The sequence below is a fragment of the Sebastes umbrosus genome, chromosome 1, assembly GCF_015220745.1.
Source record: "Sebastes umbrosus isolate fSebUmb1 chromosome 1, fSebUmb1.pri, whole genome shotgun sequence".
NCBI classification, from domain to species: domain Eukaryota; kingdom Metazoa; phylum Chordata; class Actinopteri; order Perciformes; family Sebastidae; genus Sebastes; species Sebastes umbrosus.
In genome coordinates this window covers 20,623,950-20,643,084 of record NC_051269.1, presented here as the reverse complement: position 1 = coordinate 20,643,084, position 19,135 = coordinate 20,623,950, and the positions used below count along the sequence as shown (strand labels likewise).

Genomic DNA, 19,135 nt, shown 5'->3' with positions numbered 1-19,135 from the left:
ACCTTAATTATTTGCCTTTTCCAGAGAAAATTAAGGTTTTGTCCTTTGTCCATAGACTGCACATATGTACATATTACATTTATACTACATTTATGTATTGACAGACGGTACACACTATGTTAACCCATTCACTCTGTATCTTTTATATCTCTATTATTGTTTTTATAATTTTTGCATACCTGTACCTCTCCAGTGTTTCACTCTGTTTGCTGTTGTTGCTGCTTTGACACCTGAATTTCCCTGCAGGGGATTAATAAAGGTTCATCTTATCTTTTGTGCATGCCTGCCAAATGAATGATATTCCCATCAGCCTCAGCTGTACTTTGTGTTTAGTGCTACTTAGCAAATGTTAGCATACTAACATACAAAATGAAGATGGTGAATGTGGAAAACATACCTAAAAAACATCAGTATGTTGGCAGGCTAACGTTTGCATTTCACTCAAAGGACTGCTGCGCTCAAGTTGCATCTCATGGCTTTTTCCCAGTTTTTAAATGGGCTATAATTTTGTATTGGTTTATTGGTTTCCTTTGTCTATTTCTGTCTTAGTTATTCAATTTATTAAATTATTGAATTGAACAGCGATTCACTTTACTTGACAAACTGGTGACGTTATGGTTATATAATTTAACGTTAACAATAGACTAGGGTGACTTCATTCTTTATAGCTCCATGGGGCTTACGTTAACGGTACCAACTAAATTTCATCATATGGAGCACGTCATGACATTCTAATATTAGCATGCCTGAATAATGAAAATTAAACGTAGTAAGCTACATTATTTGCACAAAACATAACTCATGAACGTGTACTCGGAGCAGGGGCTGACGGCTGAGAGACGGGCACGGAGCTCGCCGAAGCGTGCACTGCGACGTCCTGCAAAACCACGCCCATCCGTATGAAATACCACATTTTTAGGGAGTCCCGTGTTTGTGGAGAGAAGTTGTGAGTTCTTCCCATTCACTTCAATACAGTGAGAGTTTTATCACAGCAGCATCTAGTGGACATTAGAGGAACTGCAGCTGAACACACGTGAGCTCTGGTTGATCAACACAAACAGGAAAACAGGAAGCACGGCGTTTGTCAGCATGTTTTTTTAATCAGATTAATCCAGAAGGCAGTGAATGTTTTTACAAAATAAAATGTACAAGAGAAGAATCTTTAGAAAAATCTTTGTGTCATATGTTTTTATATTAAAGCACCAGTGGTCATCGTTATATTAATCTGTAGGATTAAAATAAAATATCATACATGAATACTTACACTCAAATGTACCCTGATAGAGACTTATTAGGCACCATGTTGATATAAATAAAGTTTCATTACAGCAAAAGTACAAAATAATATGACGGATGATAAAATACGAGAAAGCTCTAAAAAATGTTGTAAATACAACAATCAAATATGTACACAGTATGTGTGTGTGTGTGTGTGTGTGTGTGTGTGTGTGTTCAGACAGCATTATTGGTGTTGTTGTTATTGATCTCCATCCTGCTGATCAGTTCGATCACCAGCTGCTGCACAGTTTGAGAGCGCAGCCGGCCGACCTCCAGGACGCCCTCGTGGTTCACACTGTCCGAGTCCTCGTAACTCTTCACCACCTGACACAGATAGATCGATCAGTCAATCAATCAATCAATCAATCAATCAATCAGTCAATTGCACTGTCAGAGTCCTCATAACTTTTCACCACCTGACACACATCAATCAATCAATCAATTGATCAAATAAACAATCAGTCAGTTAATTAATTAAATCAGTATATTAGTTAATTGATCAAACAATTAATGAATTGATTAATTAGTTAGTTGACTCCAGAAGATTGAGTTGTCAATCTTATTAATCAGGTTGATTAGTCACGTTGTACCCTGCAGCCTCGTTATCATCAATCCAATACTTTGACGTATTGATCGGTGTGTTTACCTTGTTGGTGATCAGAGAGAGGCCGAACACTCTCAGACCGCAGTGAGTCGCCACGACGACCTCAGCAGCCGTACTCATACCTGTAAACAACAACACCTGACGTTACTGAGACAGGCCACAACAATACTACTGGTACTGATGATAATACTGTGAATAATACTCACTGTTAGTAAATCAGTTCAGTGAATAATTCTGTAATCCATATAAAATATGAGGATGAAGTTATACTGTTTATATGCTCCTATTTCATGCTTTAAAAATATATTCAGAAACGTAAAAACAAAGAGATATTCAATGTGACCTCACCCTGAACGTAAAAACCCATCTGATGAAAGAGGATTAGGTTCATATGCAAAAAAAAACCCTACCAATGTTGCATTCTGGGATTAATCTGAGAAATCTCAGATTAATTACAACACACTACAAAGATGGATTACCAACTGGGCAACTTCCCCAGGACATAAAAGCTTCAGGTTCACTGAGCTGCATAATCTTTGTTTGAAAATTTGCACCACTGAAGTAAAACATCAACACGTCCTACATTATTAACTAACGTCCCTGTCAGTGCAAGTACTGTACTCAAAAGGTTTTTACATAAATGATCTTTAATCAGTTTGTGTCAAACTGAGACATTAAAAACCCTGTGCCTGGTGGTTTTCCAACAAGGATCCTGGTTTATGTGCTGGTTGCTACATACACTCTGCACAGAGGACAGAAGATGTCCCAATAATGCCAACATTATTATAATTCTGGGACTTATAAATTCAGAAAAGACGTCCTGCTCCTCAGAGGATGAACCTATTAGATTTAAATGACAGTAAGGCTCAAATAACAGCTAAATTATCATTGTGTTGTTTGTTTATATAGTGGTTATAATGAACGCTGCAGCATCAGTCCGTTTTTTGTTTTTGTGTGTGTCTTACCGACAGCGTCCACCCCCAGTCGATGCAGCATTCTGGCCTCAGCGATGGATTCGAAGTTCGGCCCCCCCACCATGGCGTACACGCCCTCCTGCATGAGGGCGGCCACGCCCAGCTGCTTGCCGATCTCCATCGCTTGGCAACGAAGGCCTTTGTCATAGCAACCTGACATGGCCGGGAAACGAGGCCCGAACCTGTAAACAACAAATAATAAACAACAAGATCAACAACTGAAACAAAACCCTTAACAACAAAGCAACAAAACCTCAATACTCTGTTACTATGAACAACAAGAGTGTGACAAACGATACATTTAAAAACAAACAACAATGAAAAAGAAATAATCAAAACAACGAGCGTCATCATAAACACATGAAACAACAATAAATAACCAGGTATATATGTGTGTGTTACCTGTCGTCGTTGGGTCCGCACAGCGGGTTCAGACCAACCAATCCGGGGAAGTTGACGTGGTCTTTGATGATCATGATGTCACCAGGCTGGAGGCCGTCGGCCAATGAGCCGGCGGCGTTCGTCACGATCAGAGTCTCCACCCCCATCAGCTTGAAGACTCGGACTGGAAACGTGGTCTTATGAACAGAGAGACAGATAACCTGAGTAATCATCTGTTTCTAAAACATAGGAAGCTTCCTGTTAAGGTTCGTTGTTATGGAGACGGCGGTTCTTCATGTGATGCAGGATGTCAAACAATTAGATTTTTTTTAATCTTCAGACATTTTTGTTCTCAGTTGAAACTCAGGCGGTGTCTCCTGACAATTACATAATCTACCAATCACATTTCATTCCCGTTAATGGTTCAGTGCTGAGCTCGTTTTGCCCTGAGTGCAGCCTTCCAGGTAGAACTACCTTCTATTGATGTGTCTGAGGTATCTGAGGTATCTGAGGTAGAGCTTCTAGAGGACAGTCAGGTATTCTCAGCGTGACACACGAGAGAGAGAGATAGAGAGTATGCGTGTGTGTGTGTGTGTGTGTGTGTGTGTGTGTGAGATATAGGGAAACAATGGCAGCATTGAACACTCTGCTAAAAGGCTGCATGTGACCAAACTCATGCATGACTTAACACGCACACAAGCGGGCACACACACACACACACACACACACACACACACACACAGGTCATGTTACAGGTTCAGTCTCATGCTGCTGATTACAAACAATATTATGTGTGTTATACCACCAAGGTTTGCGTGACTGACGTGCTTTAATCGGCTCACATACGGTGCCTGCATGTGTGTGTGCGTGCGTGCGTGCGTGTGTGAAGTGCTTCCCATGTGTAGAATGTATTTGTGTTTATTGCTCTGTTTACATGTATTGTGTGTAAACACAGTTAAACATGTGAACTGGGTGAAAATATTCAAATGGTGCCTTCAGGTGCATTCTTGTGGTCTGCAAAAATGTGATACAGCTCTAACATCTCTGTCTAACAGTTACAAAAGACACTTACCAGTAACTCCAAAGCTCCTTCATTAACCTACGGTATTTTGTTGGTTTAATTCGTACAAAAAAAACCCATAAAAATGACAATTCGCCATTTTACAGGGGGTTATGTACCGGACCATTTCTTGGCTGGTACCAGTAACTTCCTGGAGTCTCTGCTGGTTCCCTAGTAACGAATACTCTGGCACATAACCTCCATAAAATTGTGAATTTGTCGTTTTTACACTTTTTTTGTACAGATTAAACAAATGAGATACAGTGTGGTAATTAGTGAGGTGTGGAGGTGATGGTAGGTGGATTTTGTAACAGTTTGACAGAGCTAGAGCCGTTTCCCTCAGTTTCTTGTCTGTGGCTGGCTGCTGGTGGTAGCTTCCTATTTACCACACACACACGAGCGATATCAATATGTGTATTCCCCAAAATGTTGAACTATTCCTTTAAGGTTAGTAATGCAAACGTCTGTGTGTGTGTGTGTATGTGTGTACCTTGCAAAGTGAGTGTCCTTCGTACATGTGGAAGCGACCCTGCATGCACACACACGTCTTCCCCTTCAGCTCCCCGAAAACCAGCCGACCTGCATGACCCTCAACTGCAACACACAAAGTCAGGATTACAGTGAGAGACAAGTAGAGTGATGCTAATTAACCCACAAATGGAATATAAATTTACATGTAGACCTGTAACCAGACAGCTTTGGAGCTGTTGGAAGGTAAATGTTTTTTTCCTTATGAAATTAAATGTATTCCCTAGAGAGAGCCTTTCATGTTTTTGGCAGGATGGACGGGCAGTTGGCTGCAGTCTGCAACCACACCACTAGATGCCACCAAATCCTGCACACTGCACCTTTAACCTCGTATCGTCATCCCTGACAAATTTTATAATCAGAAATGATCAATTCCCTCCAGATCAGCTATTGTTTGATGTTCAGTTTGAGGAGATTGATGAATATTTTCCCAATTCATCATCCATCTGGAAATTATGGTCGGCTATCTTTGAGCAGTTCTGTGTGTGTTCTGTGGCCAGTTTTAGAGATTAAAGTCACAGTTTGTGAATTCAACACAGACGTGTGATTGAAGATTTAACATAGATTTACTTACTATTTATTACTTAGTCATTAGTTTTGTCAGAAAACAGTAGGCTTTATATGTAAATATTTACTGACAGTCTCAGAATTTATATATGAAAACACTGACTGTCAATCAGTAAATGAAGCTTTGAAACTGAATTTACAGACAGACGTTAATGTGATTTGAGTTTATCAGTTAATACAAGCTTAAAATATATGGGAATAAATATGTGGTGAGCAGTTTTATACTGTCGGTTTGTCAGTCAGTAATAAAGTTACACACCATATATTATGTAATATAATATATTCAGATTACCTGTGCTCTGTGGGAAGCCCGGTATGTCAGAATAAGCGAAGGAGTCCTGACACTTGAGGGTGTCGGCGAGCATGCCCAGTCCGGACCCACAGATGATCGCCACCTGGGGGCGGTGCTTCGTCTGAGACATCAGCCAATCAGCTGTCTTCTGGTATTCGTCATGACTGCAGACAAGAGAAAATTACATTTAATTATTTTAGGAAGAATTTATTATTAAGTGTGAATTAAAAAAAGAGCTCCCCTCTGAAGTCCTTAGATGTCGTATTCACCAAAATACTACAGTGTTACTTTTAGCAACGGAGGTAGGAGGAATAATTAAACATACCACTGAAATACGATTAACCAACAAACACATTAATGTTAAAGAAAACTATGTTTTCCAAGTTCTAATCCAATGTCCCTGTGTTTATTTATTATGTATTCATTTATTTTTGGGGTATTTTCCTGTCAAAATCCCTCTCTTTTCTCTTCCTGTAAAATGTAAATACAGTTTTGATGACTCATCTTGAACTTGGGGGCAGTTAAATACCGTAGAATAGAAAATACCCAAATATTTCATCATGCTTATATCATATAGGCAAAAACTGATGAGGTCATTAAAATAATTTGAAATGGAAATAAACAGATGAAAAATCCTTCTGGAAGCAGCAGATGATCACAGTTCACCTCTACATGGCAAACAGGTCAGGAGGTGTAGCTCTGCGGTATCTAACAGACCTTTACAATGACCTTAACATTCAGTTTGATTTAGATAATCTGGTTAAACTGTGAGGTTTTCTTTACAGCCTGTCTGATCATCTCGCTGCTGGTGCTGTCGTCCTGCTGGACTCACTGATGCTGCCGTGTTTACATGTCACACAATGTCGTCAAAACTGACAAATAATTGTCAAAACATGAACTATTAGGATAACATTTAGGATAATGTGCAGCTTAACAGCCACAAATACACTTATATTATTGTTTCTCAAATATCTTGGTGAATTATCTTTGTTTTAAAGAAATTGTTTGACATTTTGGGAATTACGCTTATTCGCTTTCGGATGAGAAGATTGACACAACATTTATATTTGTTTATGGCGCCGTGTTTTGTTAACAACTGCAACGACTTTGAATTCCCTACCGAGATTTTCCCAAAGCCCCTTTTTGTTTCCTTACTGTACCCCAAAGTTTTAACTGTGAAATACGTAATTATATATGTATTATATATGTAATAATAGATAAATATCATTGTTGTTAACATAACTTTTCCCAAACTTCAGTTTTGTTTCCCTGTAGGTACCCAGTATTTACACAAAATACTCTTTTCCTCTAAAATGCCCAGTTGTTACTCTAAAGTCTTGTTTCCTTCCTTGTGTTTACATTTGAGCACCAGTAGGAAGCAATGAGTATTACCTGATTTATACAACAAAAGGACGCTGTAAATTGCAGGCTATGTAGTAAAGTCTGGTTAACAATAACAATAACAATAACAATAACAATAACAATAACAATAACAATGGGGTCCCAAGACGAATCTGAGGGGTCATAAACTGATTAACAAGACAAAAAACAAAGAAAAATAATCACTTTTTGGTTGAACTGGTCACATTACAAATATGTAATGACGAAGCATCGCAAGCCAACACATTTAGTAAACACTGGTCTAGTGTATTGAGAGGAAGAAAGAACAACACAACAATAAAACACAGATTTGTAATAAGATGTTATGAAGGTGATATCTTACCTGATTTGTTCTTTGCTGTGCATGATGGATGGATGACAGATGACCGATGATGATGATTACGATGAATATGAGATGTGTGTGTGTGTGTTTCTGTAACAGCCTCTGTCACTAGTTGTGTGTGTGATGGAGGGACTGACAGTCTGAGTGCGGATGCCAGCTGATGCCGATCGGCCTACATATTCACCGGTCACATGCTCCTGATTGGTCGATAACTCGTCCATTCATCAGCAGCAACCAATGGAGCTACAGTGTTGTAGAAATATGCGTGTGTGTGTGTGTGTGTGTGTGTGTGTGTGTGTGTTGGCATTCCTGAACAGGATTCTGGGATTTTTTTTCTTTTGGTGGAGTCTGGTTTTGCGTCATGCCCCCACTGACAGTAACGTGACTTTACTTAAGTTTTAACTGGGATTCTGAGGCTCAACACACGCACAGAGTCAGCTGTGACTCGGTCGTGACCTTAAAACACACTCAACACTCATACAGTCAGACATTAACTGTGTAAATATTGTACTTCTTACTCCACTACATTTATAACGATGGTTACTTTATAGATTGGGATTAATAATATGAAATATAATCAACAAATAAATGATGATGTTTTATTATGGATACAGATAAGACTTTATTGATCCTCAGGGGTAAACTCACGAGCAGCATAAAGTAATTAAAATGAGTGATGAACACAATCAATGCATCAATAATTATAATCCAGTGATGATATATATTATTCTGAAATGGCTCATCCTGCATAACGAGTACTTTTACTTTTGATGCTTTAAGTATCATTTTAATGCAAATACTTTTCTACTTTTTCTACTTTTCTTTAAAGGTTCTCTATACGATATCCAGACCATTAATATAGCAGCAAACAACTATTTGCTATGTAAAGATAAAAGATATAGAGGAGTAATGTCTACCTGAGCAGAGAGTGAAGTCTCTCTCCCTCTGTGTGTGTTGTAATCAGAGCTTTTCTGTGCTGTGTTGACATAGCCGGGCCGGCCGCCCGTGCCTTTAAGTGCATGTTAGTGCATGTGAGAGTGTCTCATTAGCTAGCTCACGGCCGCCACTCTGCTCTGCTCTCACACGGCGGATACAGCTGATAACACCATCATGGAAGCGTAGTGCGCACCCCAACACTGTTATCTCTGTCAACACTGTTGCCGTTGTTTTCACTGTTAGCGCTGTTTGCACCATTAGCTACGAGCTGCCGGCTCAGCCGTCGCCATGTTGAGAGCCGTGTGGAGGCAATAGAAATGCTCTGAATTTCTAATTGACAACTAAATTAAAGCAGCAGTAGGTGAGATTGGAGCAAATATGATTAAAAAAAGTTATTTTTTATAAAATGGTCGCTATATCCTGACAGTTGTACATGAAACAGGTAACCTGAAAAAATCATGTTCCTCTGTGTCCTCCGGTGCTCCTAACAGCATATGCAAGATTTCACAGACCGGAGGAAAACAAGCAGTAAGAGCTGAACTGGGATCTGCTGTCCATCTGCTGTCTATGAGAGCCAGCTGTCAATCACTCGCAAACTCCAAACAAACGGTCAAACTAGGCAGCGCTGATCAAATATGAATCAATATTATGTTACGTTAATGCCTATCTCTCGCCTCAAATGTTTACAGAAACATCTTGTAGTGTACTGTTTAGCTGTAAAATGAGAACGTTTGTGACCCGGCAGCCATGTTGAGATATCTTCAGGGAATACCAAGCACCGGTCACATGACCGGAGCACAGCCAATAGGAACGCTCTCTCTCTGAAATGACCTGTGATTGGTCAAAGTCTCCCGTCACGGAGATTTTCTAAAGTCTGAAAACAGAGCCATGAGGAGGTGTAAAAGTCTAGTTATCTCTCAGAACACTTAAATTACAATATGCTGAAAAGTTATTACGGGATTTTTGCCCAATGATGCCAAAAATATTCTGCCTACTGCCACTTTAAGACCAAGTTTAAAAGCACACCATTATGAATCCTTTACAGTGAGGTTTTCTTGTTTATAACATGGCATTCGGGCTGCAAATTAAACTCCAGATGTGTATTTGTGTATCAATGTATTTCTGTAGTCCTCCTCAAGGCGGACCATCAGCAGAGTGGATCAACCTCAGTGTTTGTCTCCTCTACTAGAGTTCACCAGCAGGTAACAATTGGATTGTTTAGGTGATACATCAACATCTTTTAAAGTGGATAATGCGACCGCGGCTGAATTTGTCAAGAAGTTCGCCGAGCGCTGCGTTCCACTGGTTGCTGTAGTCTCTAAATCTACTGCAGCCTAAAAAATAGTTTTTCTGTCAACGACGCGTTTGTTGTTTACTGTACGTAACCCCCGGGTAAGGCAAAAAGTTGCCAAACCGGTGACTTCAGGGAAGCAGGAGGATTTTCCAGTTCTCCGACTCTGGCAGTAGCCATGGTGTCTCAAAGTGCAGCTGCAGGCTACCGGTAAGCTACGCTCTATGACTTTGTCGTGTTTTTCTTTGGACGTGCGCAAGTAGGCGTGGGTAGAGAAAAAAAAATACTGGAACAATCGCTGAAACTGCTTTTTACTTCGAAGATTGAAATCGATCAATTTTCGATTTGGAATCAAAATTGTAACACCCCACCTATCAACAGCTGCCTGTCAGTTAGCAAGTTAGCGCTTCAAAGTTTACTTGTAGTTAAAAGAGGTTTAATATGAATCAGTGTGTAGCGCGTTTACATCAGATAAGTTAAATGTGTCCACCTGAACCCTGTTAACACCATCAGGTTCAGACTCAGACTCTGGATTCAGCCAATCAGAGCTGAGATGTGGCGTTTTAACGAGCAGCAGCTCGTCGGTCGGTTCTGTTGTACAGTAATTGAAACTCCACGTGGAGTCTCATGACCAGTTACACACTTCACATGTTTCCCTGCTGCTGCTCTGATCAGCTGCTAATAAGGCTCATGTGGGTCTGATGGACGAGGACCAGAGCTAGACTAGAACCGGAGGGACCGCTTAAACTGACAGGAAGTGAGCCACCTTTGCAGTGTGTGTCAGACCACAGTGTGTTTGTGTTGTGAGTCCATCAAACTGAAAACCCGAAACCTCGAGACTGAGCCTCAGTACACCTCCACCTGCAGAACACATTTCTCGTCACAACTGTAAAATCCAAATTTTTGGATAAAATACAAAAAAAGTCTGCAAATAAAACAGATAAATCTGTCTGACTCAGTTTTGTTCAGTCTCGTCTTTTAGTGTGACATGGGCCACTGTGTGTGTGTGTGTATGCGTGTGTGTGTGTGTGTGTGTGTGTGTGTGTGTGGTTTAACAGGAGCCATGTGGAAGCTGGTTAGCAGGTTAATGAACACAGCACAGCTGGTGGTTAGAGACAGACATTGAGGACAAAATCTGGCATTTTACAAGATACATATGCAGTTTGTGTATATTCAATTCAATTCAATTTATTTTTATATAGCGTCAAATCATAACAGAAGTTATCCCGAGACGCTTTATATATAGAGCAGGTCTTAGACCGTACATCATAAACAAATCGTTATTACATAAAGTCGTGCACAAACCTGCACTGGGAAATGTTGTCCAGCTGATAGTGGCGTCAGATCAGAAAACGTTTCTGTTTCATGGACAGACAGTGTATTATTTCTTTTAATTTGGAGGGCTTGTTGCTTCGTCTGAGTTAGTTTAGTTTGATATTTTAAAGGTGGATGAAAACAACAGCGTGTTTTGGACAAAACTTATTATTGGTTCTTCATGGACTCATTCGACCTAGTTTACAAATATTTAATTCACCATTTTGAATTAAACATGGCACCCTCATGAATCATGGAAAAGGTCTTTTGGCGGGTAGAGGAAGAGGATAATTCTCCACCACGTCACCAAGTTTATTTTAAATCAAAGATTTATTGGATCTGGCATTTTTTCCAACAGAAAACTGATCAGCTTCAGATAAAGTTAAAATAGTTACTGCTGCTGTTCAAGACTTAAACAGATTAATTTGTGTCATTTGACTTGAAGTTTTTCTGTCACATGTTGAGTGAATGAGCTGAACGCTCAACATTACTGCGTTCCTGCACCTCAGTCAAAATGTGAAAAATGTGACCGCGTCCATTTAATTGTCATTCAGATATTTGTCATTCCTGGACGTATGTGATATACGAGCAGTCTGTCGTGTCCCGCACATATTTTACTCCTGCTGCCCCAGCTCGATGAGGCCAGCAAATATCTAGAAGGTGGGCTTCACACAACGCAGTAAAACTATTAGTAGTAAAGATTGTTTCCTAATGTGCATCCAGTGTAAGCGATGGGGGATGGCATCCTCATTATTCTCATAATTATGGGATTTTTATCAGCTTTTATGAGCCTGATCTAGGCTGGTATTTCTTTTAAAAGTCTTATCACATTTACAGCTAACTTCAATTTAAATTTCACCTTCAAGTGTATTATTATGCTGAAGGAAATTTGTTTTGCAGCGAGCTATTAAAGGTGCAGTGTTCAACATCTGGCGGCAGGTAGTGGTGAGGTTGCAGATTGCAGCCTCTCCCGTGTGTTAAGTGGGTAGGAGAACTACGGTGGGTGAAGTGAAAATGCGAATGGACCCTCTCTAGAGCCAGATGTTGAAAGAGTAGCGTAGGTCATTTGGACAATAGCAGAGATAGTATGTAGAGTGGGAAGTGAGTGGTGAAGCAAGAGAGAGAGAGAGAGTGGCAGTGATTGTGAGTGAGCCAACAAGTGAGTGAGTGGAGCAGAAGAGTTAGTTAGTTTAGATCCGAGAATATCAAGTGAATGTGCAGTGGAAGTTGCAGTTTGTGCAGAAACGTGGGCGGCTGCGGCTCAGTGGATTGAGCGAGTCGTCCTTTAACCACAAGTTTCCTGGTTTGATCCCCGTCTCCTACAGTCTGCATGTCCTTGAGCGAGACACTGAACCCCAAGTTGCTCCCTAGGCGCTTTACAGCAGCCCACTGCTCCTAAGGATGGGTTAAATGCAGAGGTCAAATTCCATGTGTGTAGCTGTATGTATATGATGATTTTAATAAAATTTAAAGTTGTTTTTTTTTCTAAGTTTTAAGTTTTTAAGTTTCCTGTCTTGTTTCCCAGCGGTTGAGTGAAGTGTCGGGGTTTAACTCCGGAGCGGGTAACGTTATCCGAAAAAGTTATAACACAATGGTTTGTCTGTTCTGGGCTTCTGTAGAAACATGGCTGCTGGCTCCGTGGAGAGGACCCGCTCCGTACGTAGATATAAACGACTCATCTAAGGTAACGAAAACACAACTCTTATTTTCAGGTGATTATACACTAAAGAACACATACTTCATATCATATATTAATATTATAGTCCATTTCTGCCAATAGATCCCCTAAATGTTACACACTACTCCTTTAGGTAAAAGTATTATCTGCAGAATATCCGTAAAGTAGGAAGAGTAAAGGTACTCATGGTGCAGTAAAATGTTCCCTGTCAGTGTTTTACTGTTATATATATGATGTTTCTGGATTAATATTGCTGCTGCATTAATGTGTATGTTGCATTTTACTGATGTAGATGTTTAGGGCTGTGCTCATTTTAACTGTTGGCTAGTTTAATCTACAGCAATGAATTGTATTCTATAAGATCATCATATGTTCGTAGCGTCGCTGCCATGTGAGAACCACGCATCTCTAAAAAGTCAACTTTTCATGGTGTCACAACAAAGAGCCCTGTTTTCAGCTTTGTGACGATGCATTTTCCAGCTGATTTTGAATAGTTTATTTAGCTTAAGAAGTACGACAGTTTTCCCAACACATTAACCGAAGGATGAAGTGTTCCTTTATCACCACATCTGGAGCTATAAGGTTTACATGGTTACATGGCATCTGGCAAGTTACAATCTGAAAAGTAACTAAAGCTGTCAGACAAATGTGGTGGCGTAAAAAATACAACACCAGCCTCTGAGATAAGTGGCGTAGAAGTATAAAAGTTATAAAATGGAAATCAAGTAAAGTACTTTAAATTTGTACTTAAGTAGAGTACTTGAGTTCATTAGTTACAATCCACCACTGCATTAAACACTCAAATCACTCACAGCAAACACCAGTTCAGTCTGTTGATCTCTGTTAGTTTTATATCACACAGAAATCTTTTATTGCTCTTGATGACACGATCATAAGGTTTTCTGTCTCTGTGTAAGAAGGTCGAACTGACCTGTGTCTCTAAAAACAAAGTGAGTGTGTAACATTTTGAACCAGTCAGAGAATATTTCAGATTCTCCGAGTCGACTCAGACTGACTGCTGCTCCACAAACTGATGAAGGAAGGTTTTATTGTTTCTGACTCCGAGTGAAACTCAGGTTTTGTGTCCACAATGAAAACAGTCTGTGTTTGTTTCTGTCAGTGTGACGTCTGAATGACACAGCAGGAACCGAGAGAGAAGAACAGAAATAACTCTTCAATCAGCAAAATGAGGGTATCAAGATAACTTAAACTTTTAACTTAACTATAATTTTGAATAATAATATCCTACAATAATTCATCTTAGTTTTACTAGTTAGAGTTGTGTTAAATTTAGACCACATTTGAAGTGAACAGAGTAAAGACACCGTGCGTCGTGTAAATAATGTTCTGTTTTGATTGGAATAGTCCCAGAAATAAATAAAATAATTTATATTTGTGACACAAAAAAGAAGGAAAACAAAGATTCATCAAGTGACAATCTCTGATAATGTGTATGTGTTTTACAGTGTGAGTGTGACACACCATAGACTCTATATAAGTGATTGCCATTGGTTTGTGGACTACAGTTTGGCATTTTGGCCGTTGCCATCTTGTTTTGTTGGAACCAGAAGTGACAAGAGAGGATGGAGCTAAGTACAACCGAACTCTGAATAAGACATTTTCAGGCAACTAAATTTTAATTCAAATTTTCATGAACTGAAAGCACACTGTGAAAGGGTCAAAGTTGTAAGACAAAAACACGGACAACTTGCAGACCGGACAACGCCGTGGTGGCGACCTGTCAATCACGAGGTAGCCATGCCCTAAAGCATCCCTTGCTTTATGGTCTATTTGACTCTAAATGGGACCATAATTTACTAAATGAACATCATGCTGACTTGTGGGTACCCATAGAACCCATTACCATTCACATATCTTGAGGTCAGAGGTCAAGGGACCCCTTTGAAAATGGCTGAATGGCTTAATTTGTGAAGTAACAAGTCACTACAGCTGTCAAATGAATACAGAGGAGTAAAAAGTAAAATACTTCCCTCTGAAATGTAGTGGAGTAGAAGTATAAAGCATAAGATGGAAATACTCAAGTAAAGCAAAAGTACCTAAAAATTATACCTAAGTACAGTATGACAGTATTTATGAATTTATAGAAGTAACTGTATATATATTTCACTTTACAGTGAAAGATACTCTTTAAATGAAAAGCTGAATATGAATATTATTACACATAATGAAGGCTGTGGAGTTGAAATGAATGTTTCTAAAAACTAGAAACATTCATTGTACAAAAAGAAAAAAAATGAAAGCCTGCAGTTAGAGAGGTTTATTCACATAACCTTCATCCTTCCTAAAAATAAATCACCTCTCAATCCTCCACAAGCCTGCAGCTTCTTACTAAACTCACAAAAACAGTATATTCGCAGACTTGTGACCATCAGCACACAGTCACAAGTTTGGACGCTAGCCGCCCTCGGACTGGATTTCATTTCGTTATTGCATTATTATTATTTTAGTTTCAACAAGGCCGACTTTCTGATGCACGCACAACGACACGGTCTGGAAACACACTTCAGTACGTACACTGACTACTACGACGAGGAAAACGTGACATCTCAATACATACACGTAATCAGGATTTTAAAAGTCTGGACATTTTTGTAAAGTGGGGACATTTTTGTATTGTGTGGACATTTTTGTAGAGTGGGGACATTTTTGTAGAATGGGTACATTTTTGTATAGTGGGGACATTTCTGTAAAGTGAGGCATTTTTGTATAGTGGGGACATTTTTGTATAGTGGGGACATTTTTGTAGAATGGGTACATTTTTGTATAGTGGGGACATTTCTGTAAAGTGAGGCATTTTTGTATAGTGGGGACATTTTTGTATAGTGGGGACATTTTTGTATAGTGGGGACATTTCTATAAAGTGGGGACATTTTTGTAGAGTGGGGACATTTTTGTAAAGTGGGGACATTTTTGTATAGTGGGGACATTTCTATAAAGTGGGGACATTTTTGTAGAGTGGGGACATTTTTGTATAGTGGGGACATTTTTGTATAGTGGGGACATTTTTGTAGAGTGGGGACATTTTTGTATAGTGGGGACATTTTTGTATAGTGGGGACATTTCTATAAAGTGGGGACATTTTTGTAGAGTGGGGACATTTTTGTAAAGTGAGGACATTTTTGTATAGTGGGGACATTTCTATAAAGTGGGGACATTTTTGTAGAGTGGGGACATTTTTGTATAGTGGGGACATTTTTGTATAGTGGGGACATTTCTATAAAGTGGGGACATTTTTGTAGAGTGGGGACATTTTTGTAAAGTGAGGACATTTTTGTAGAGTGGGGCCATTTTTGTAGAGTGGGGCCATTTTTGTAGAGTGGGGACATTTTTTAATATCCTCCAGATTTACCTTACTGAAATTGGCTACATTGTAACATGTATTAAAAAATATCCAACTGCTTTTCCACATTTTCATTAAATATATATATATAAAAAACAAACCAGAAGCAAACTGGTCTCTGTGAAGACAGATGGATATGAGCAGACCTGATGAGCTGGTGGAGTTTGTCTCCCTCTGGTGGTTAGAAGTCTCTCTTCTTCACGTCTCATTCTGTCCTGTTGAATCAACACAGAAACAAACACGGACTGAACTTTAATCACAAGATCAGAGTTTATATGAATGTGATGTAAAGAAGTCACCTGAGCTGTGACATCACAGCGGAGTCACAGTAGAGTCTCAACAGTTTGTGTGATCTGACTGAAGTCCTTCACTTCTGGAGCATTAGAGTGTCATTCATCACCAAAGAGTGATGTGGTGTGTGTGTGTGTGTGTGTGTGTGTGATGTGTGTGTGTTATTGGCGATTGTGTGAGTGTTGCATCATGCGGACATTCTGTGTAGATCACAAACACACGCACGCACACACGCACACACACGCACACACAGCAGGTGTGAGATAACTGGACTGGTTTCATTACAGAAAAACACTGTAAAAACACCCTCTGACACCTAACCTTCAACAAATGTAGATTAAAGTTATTTATGCTGCTGAAACACTTCAGTGTGTTTGTGTTAATAATCAGCTCCGACATGCAAAATAGTTTAAAACTGTTTATATTTACTGCAACAGCTAATCAAAATGCTGCTATGTCACAACCTCCAGTTGTTATGTGATGCAGAGAAACATCAGGCTAAGAGGATGTAGACTCTAATTTATTTTATAAAGTCACATTACTATGATTCACTACTGACCAACACTGTTCATCGCAACACTAGAAACTACTGACATTTACTCTGATCAGCTGAGGGAAACAACCGGTCATAAAGAGTTTGTAAAACGGAAACAGAAATGAAGTAATGGAGGATTTTCAGTCTTCACCTGTTGCGCAATTTGATTATGAAGATAACATGAAGATCTACAGCATTTAGATTTAGTTTGAAAGCCCTCTGCTCAGTGTTTTCTGAATCCTGCGGAGCCACTGGAGTCTTGGGACATTATAGTTTTTACATTTATTAGTTTTTGTTGGCCTAAAAGTCGTTAAATTTCAATATGTTTAGTCTTAAAAAAGCTTATCATCAGCTAATGAGGAGGAGTTTCTTAGGCCAATCAGGTCCTGAACCCCTGAACCAGAGTATACAGAAGACTTTACACTAGGACTGTCAATCGATTAATATATTTAATCGCGATTAAACGCATGATTTTCCATAGTTAATAGCAAATTAATCGCACATTTTTAATGTTCAAAATGTACCTTAAAGAGAGATCTGTCAAGTATTTAATACTCTTATCAACATGGTAGCGGACAAATATGCTGCTTTATGCAAATGTCAGTATATATTTATTATTGGAAATCAATTAACAACACAAAACAATGACAAATATTGTCCAGAAACCCTCACAGGTACTGCATTTAGCATAGAAAATATGCTCAAATCATAACATGACAAACTCAAGCCCAACAGGCAACAACAGCTGTCAGTGAGTCAGTGTGCTGACTTGACTATGACTTGCCCCAAACTGCATGTGATTATCATAAAGTTGGCATGTCTGTAAAGGGGAGACTCGTGGGTACCCATAGAACCCATTTTCATTCACATATCTTGAGGTCAGAGGTCAAGAGACCCCTTTGAAAATGACCATGCCAGTTTTTCCTCACCAAAATGTAGCATAAGTTTGGAGCGTTATTTAACCTTTAGACAAGCTAGTATGACATGGTTGGTACCAATGGATTCCTTAGGTTTTCCTAGTTTTATATGATACCAGTATCTTCATTCTACGCGACAATGTAAAACTCTCAAGTTGCATTAAAGTAATTAGTGGCGTTATACAAATTTGCTTTAACGCGTTATTATCGCATTAAGCAACAGCACTACTTTACACAATCATTCATTCATTCATTCATTCATTCATTCTGGAGCTAGGCATCTAAAAATGTCACTATATGTTGAACTGTGTATGATTGTATATTTGACAATCAATGCATTTGATTTATTATATATACATTTTAATTGTGTAATGTCAGACTTCTAAAACCAACACAAATCCATAAAAACACAGAGGACACAACCTCTCTGTCCTCAGCGGTCGCTACAGCCCTGTGTTTATATATTTAGTTCATCACTTCTATCCTGAACTACCTGAACGTACATCATTCAGTGTTTACTGTTAACTGAATTAAATTAAAAAGAGAAGTGACAATTAATAGATGAAAAAAACAAATGTCTTTGATTTCGTTTGAGTTCACTTCCTTGCGTAAATGTTAGAAACTTCAATGTGTGCGGACGTGAAGACGGCTGCTGCTGTTAATGCAACTGTTATGGATGTGACATCATGGCAGTATGAGGTCAACACACACACACACACACACACAGGAACAAGTCAACACTCTGTAACTCTTCTGCAATCAGAGGCTGACTTCATCTTTTAACCAGCCTCAGTGTGTGTGGGTGTGTGTGTGTGTGTTTGTGTGTATGTGTGCGTGTGTGTGTGGGTGTGTATGTGTGTGGGTGTGTGTGTGTGTTGGTCAGCATTGCGTGTTGATTGCACCTCGTTACGGCAGAAAGCAGCCGGATGGTGATGGAGGGAGTGTGTGTGTTTGTTTGTTTTGTTTGTTTCAGTCGGAGATGGGCGAGTGTGTGTGTGTGTGTGTGTGTGTGTGTGTGCGTGTAGGGTATTGCCTCAAGTTGCATTTGATGGTTGCACAGGAGAGCAATGAAACCACGGCCACACACACACATACACATATATTCACATTCACATACACATACCCACACATTGGAGAGTTAAATTATGAATTAATATTTGATGTTTCTTCTATATTTACATTATTTAGGTTTTTATAAACTGTCATAGTTTTTATTCTCTCGTCTTGATGCTGAAAACTTTAAATCTTTTTCTCGTCTAGAACATTCAGACAGGGCAAACACTTTATTTATCATTTACTTTATGTATTAAACACGCTTTTATTGAAGTTTTTAATCAACTGAACATTTAGATGTCAGACTATCTGCTCGGCTACACGACGAGTCAGTCCAACCGGCCAATCGCAG

The 19,135-nt window shown here is 39.3% G+C and overlaps 1 protein-coding gene across 1 annotated transcript; it reads right to left on the bottom strand.

Moving 5' to 3' along the window:
* Positions 1-1,387: 1,387 nt before the first annotated feature.
* Positions 1,388-8,211, bottom strand: pnp4a (purine nucleoside phosphorylase 4a). The gene is made up of 7 exons (XM_037795878.1): positions 7,408-8,211; positions 5,685-5,848; positions 4,788-4,891; positions 3,259-3,434; positions 2,848-3,038; positions 1,925-2,004; positions 1,388-1,602 (listed from the first exon to the last, which is right to left on the bottom strand). Exons 1-7 carry the CDS (start codon positions 7,428-7,430, stop codon positions 1,453-1,455), a joined length of 888 nt encoding a protein of 295 aa, XP_037651806.1. The 5' UTR covers positions 7,431-8,211; the 3' UTR covers positions 1,388-1,452.
* Between the last annotated feature and the right edge of the window lie 10,924 nt (positions 8,212-19,135).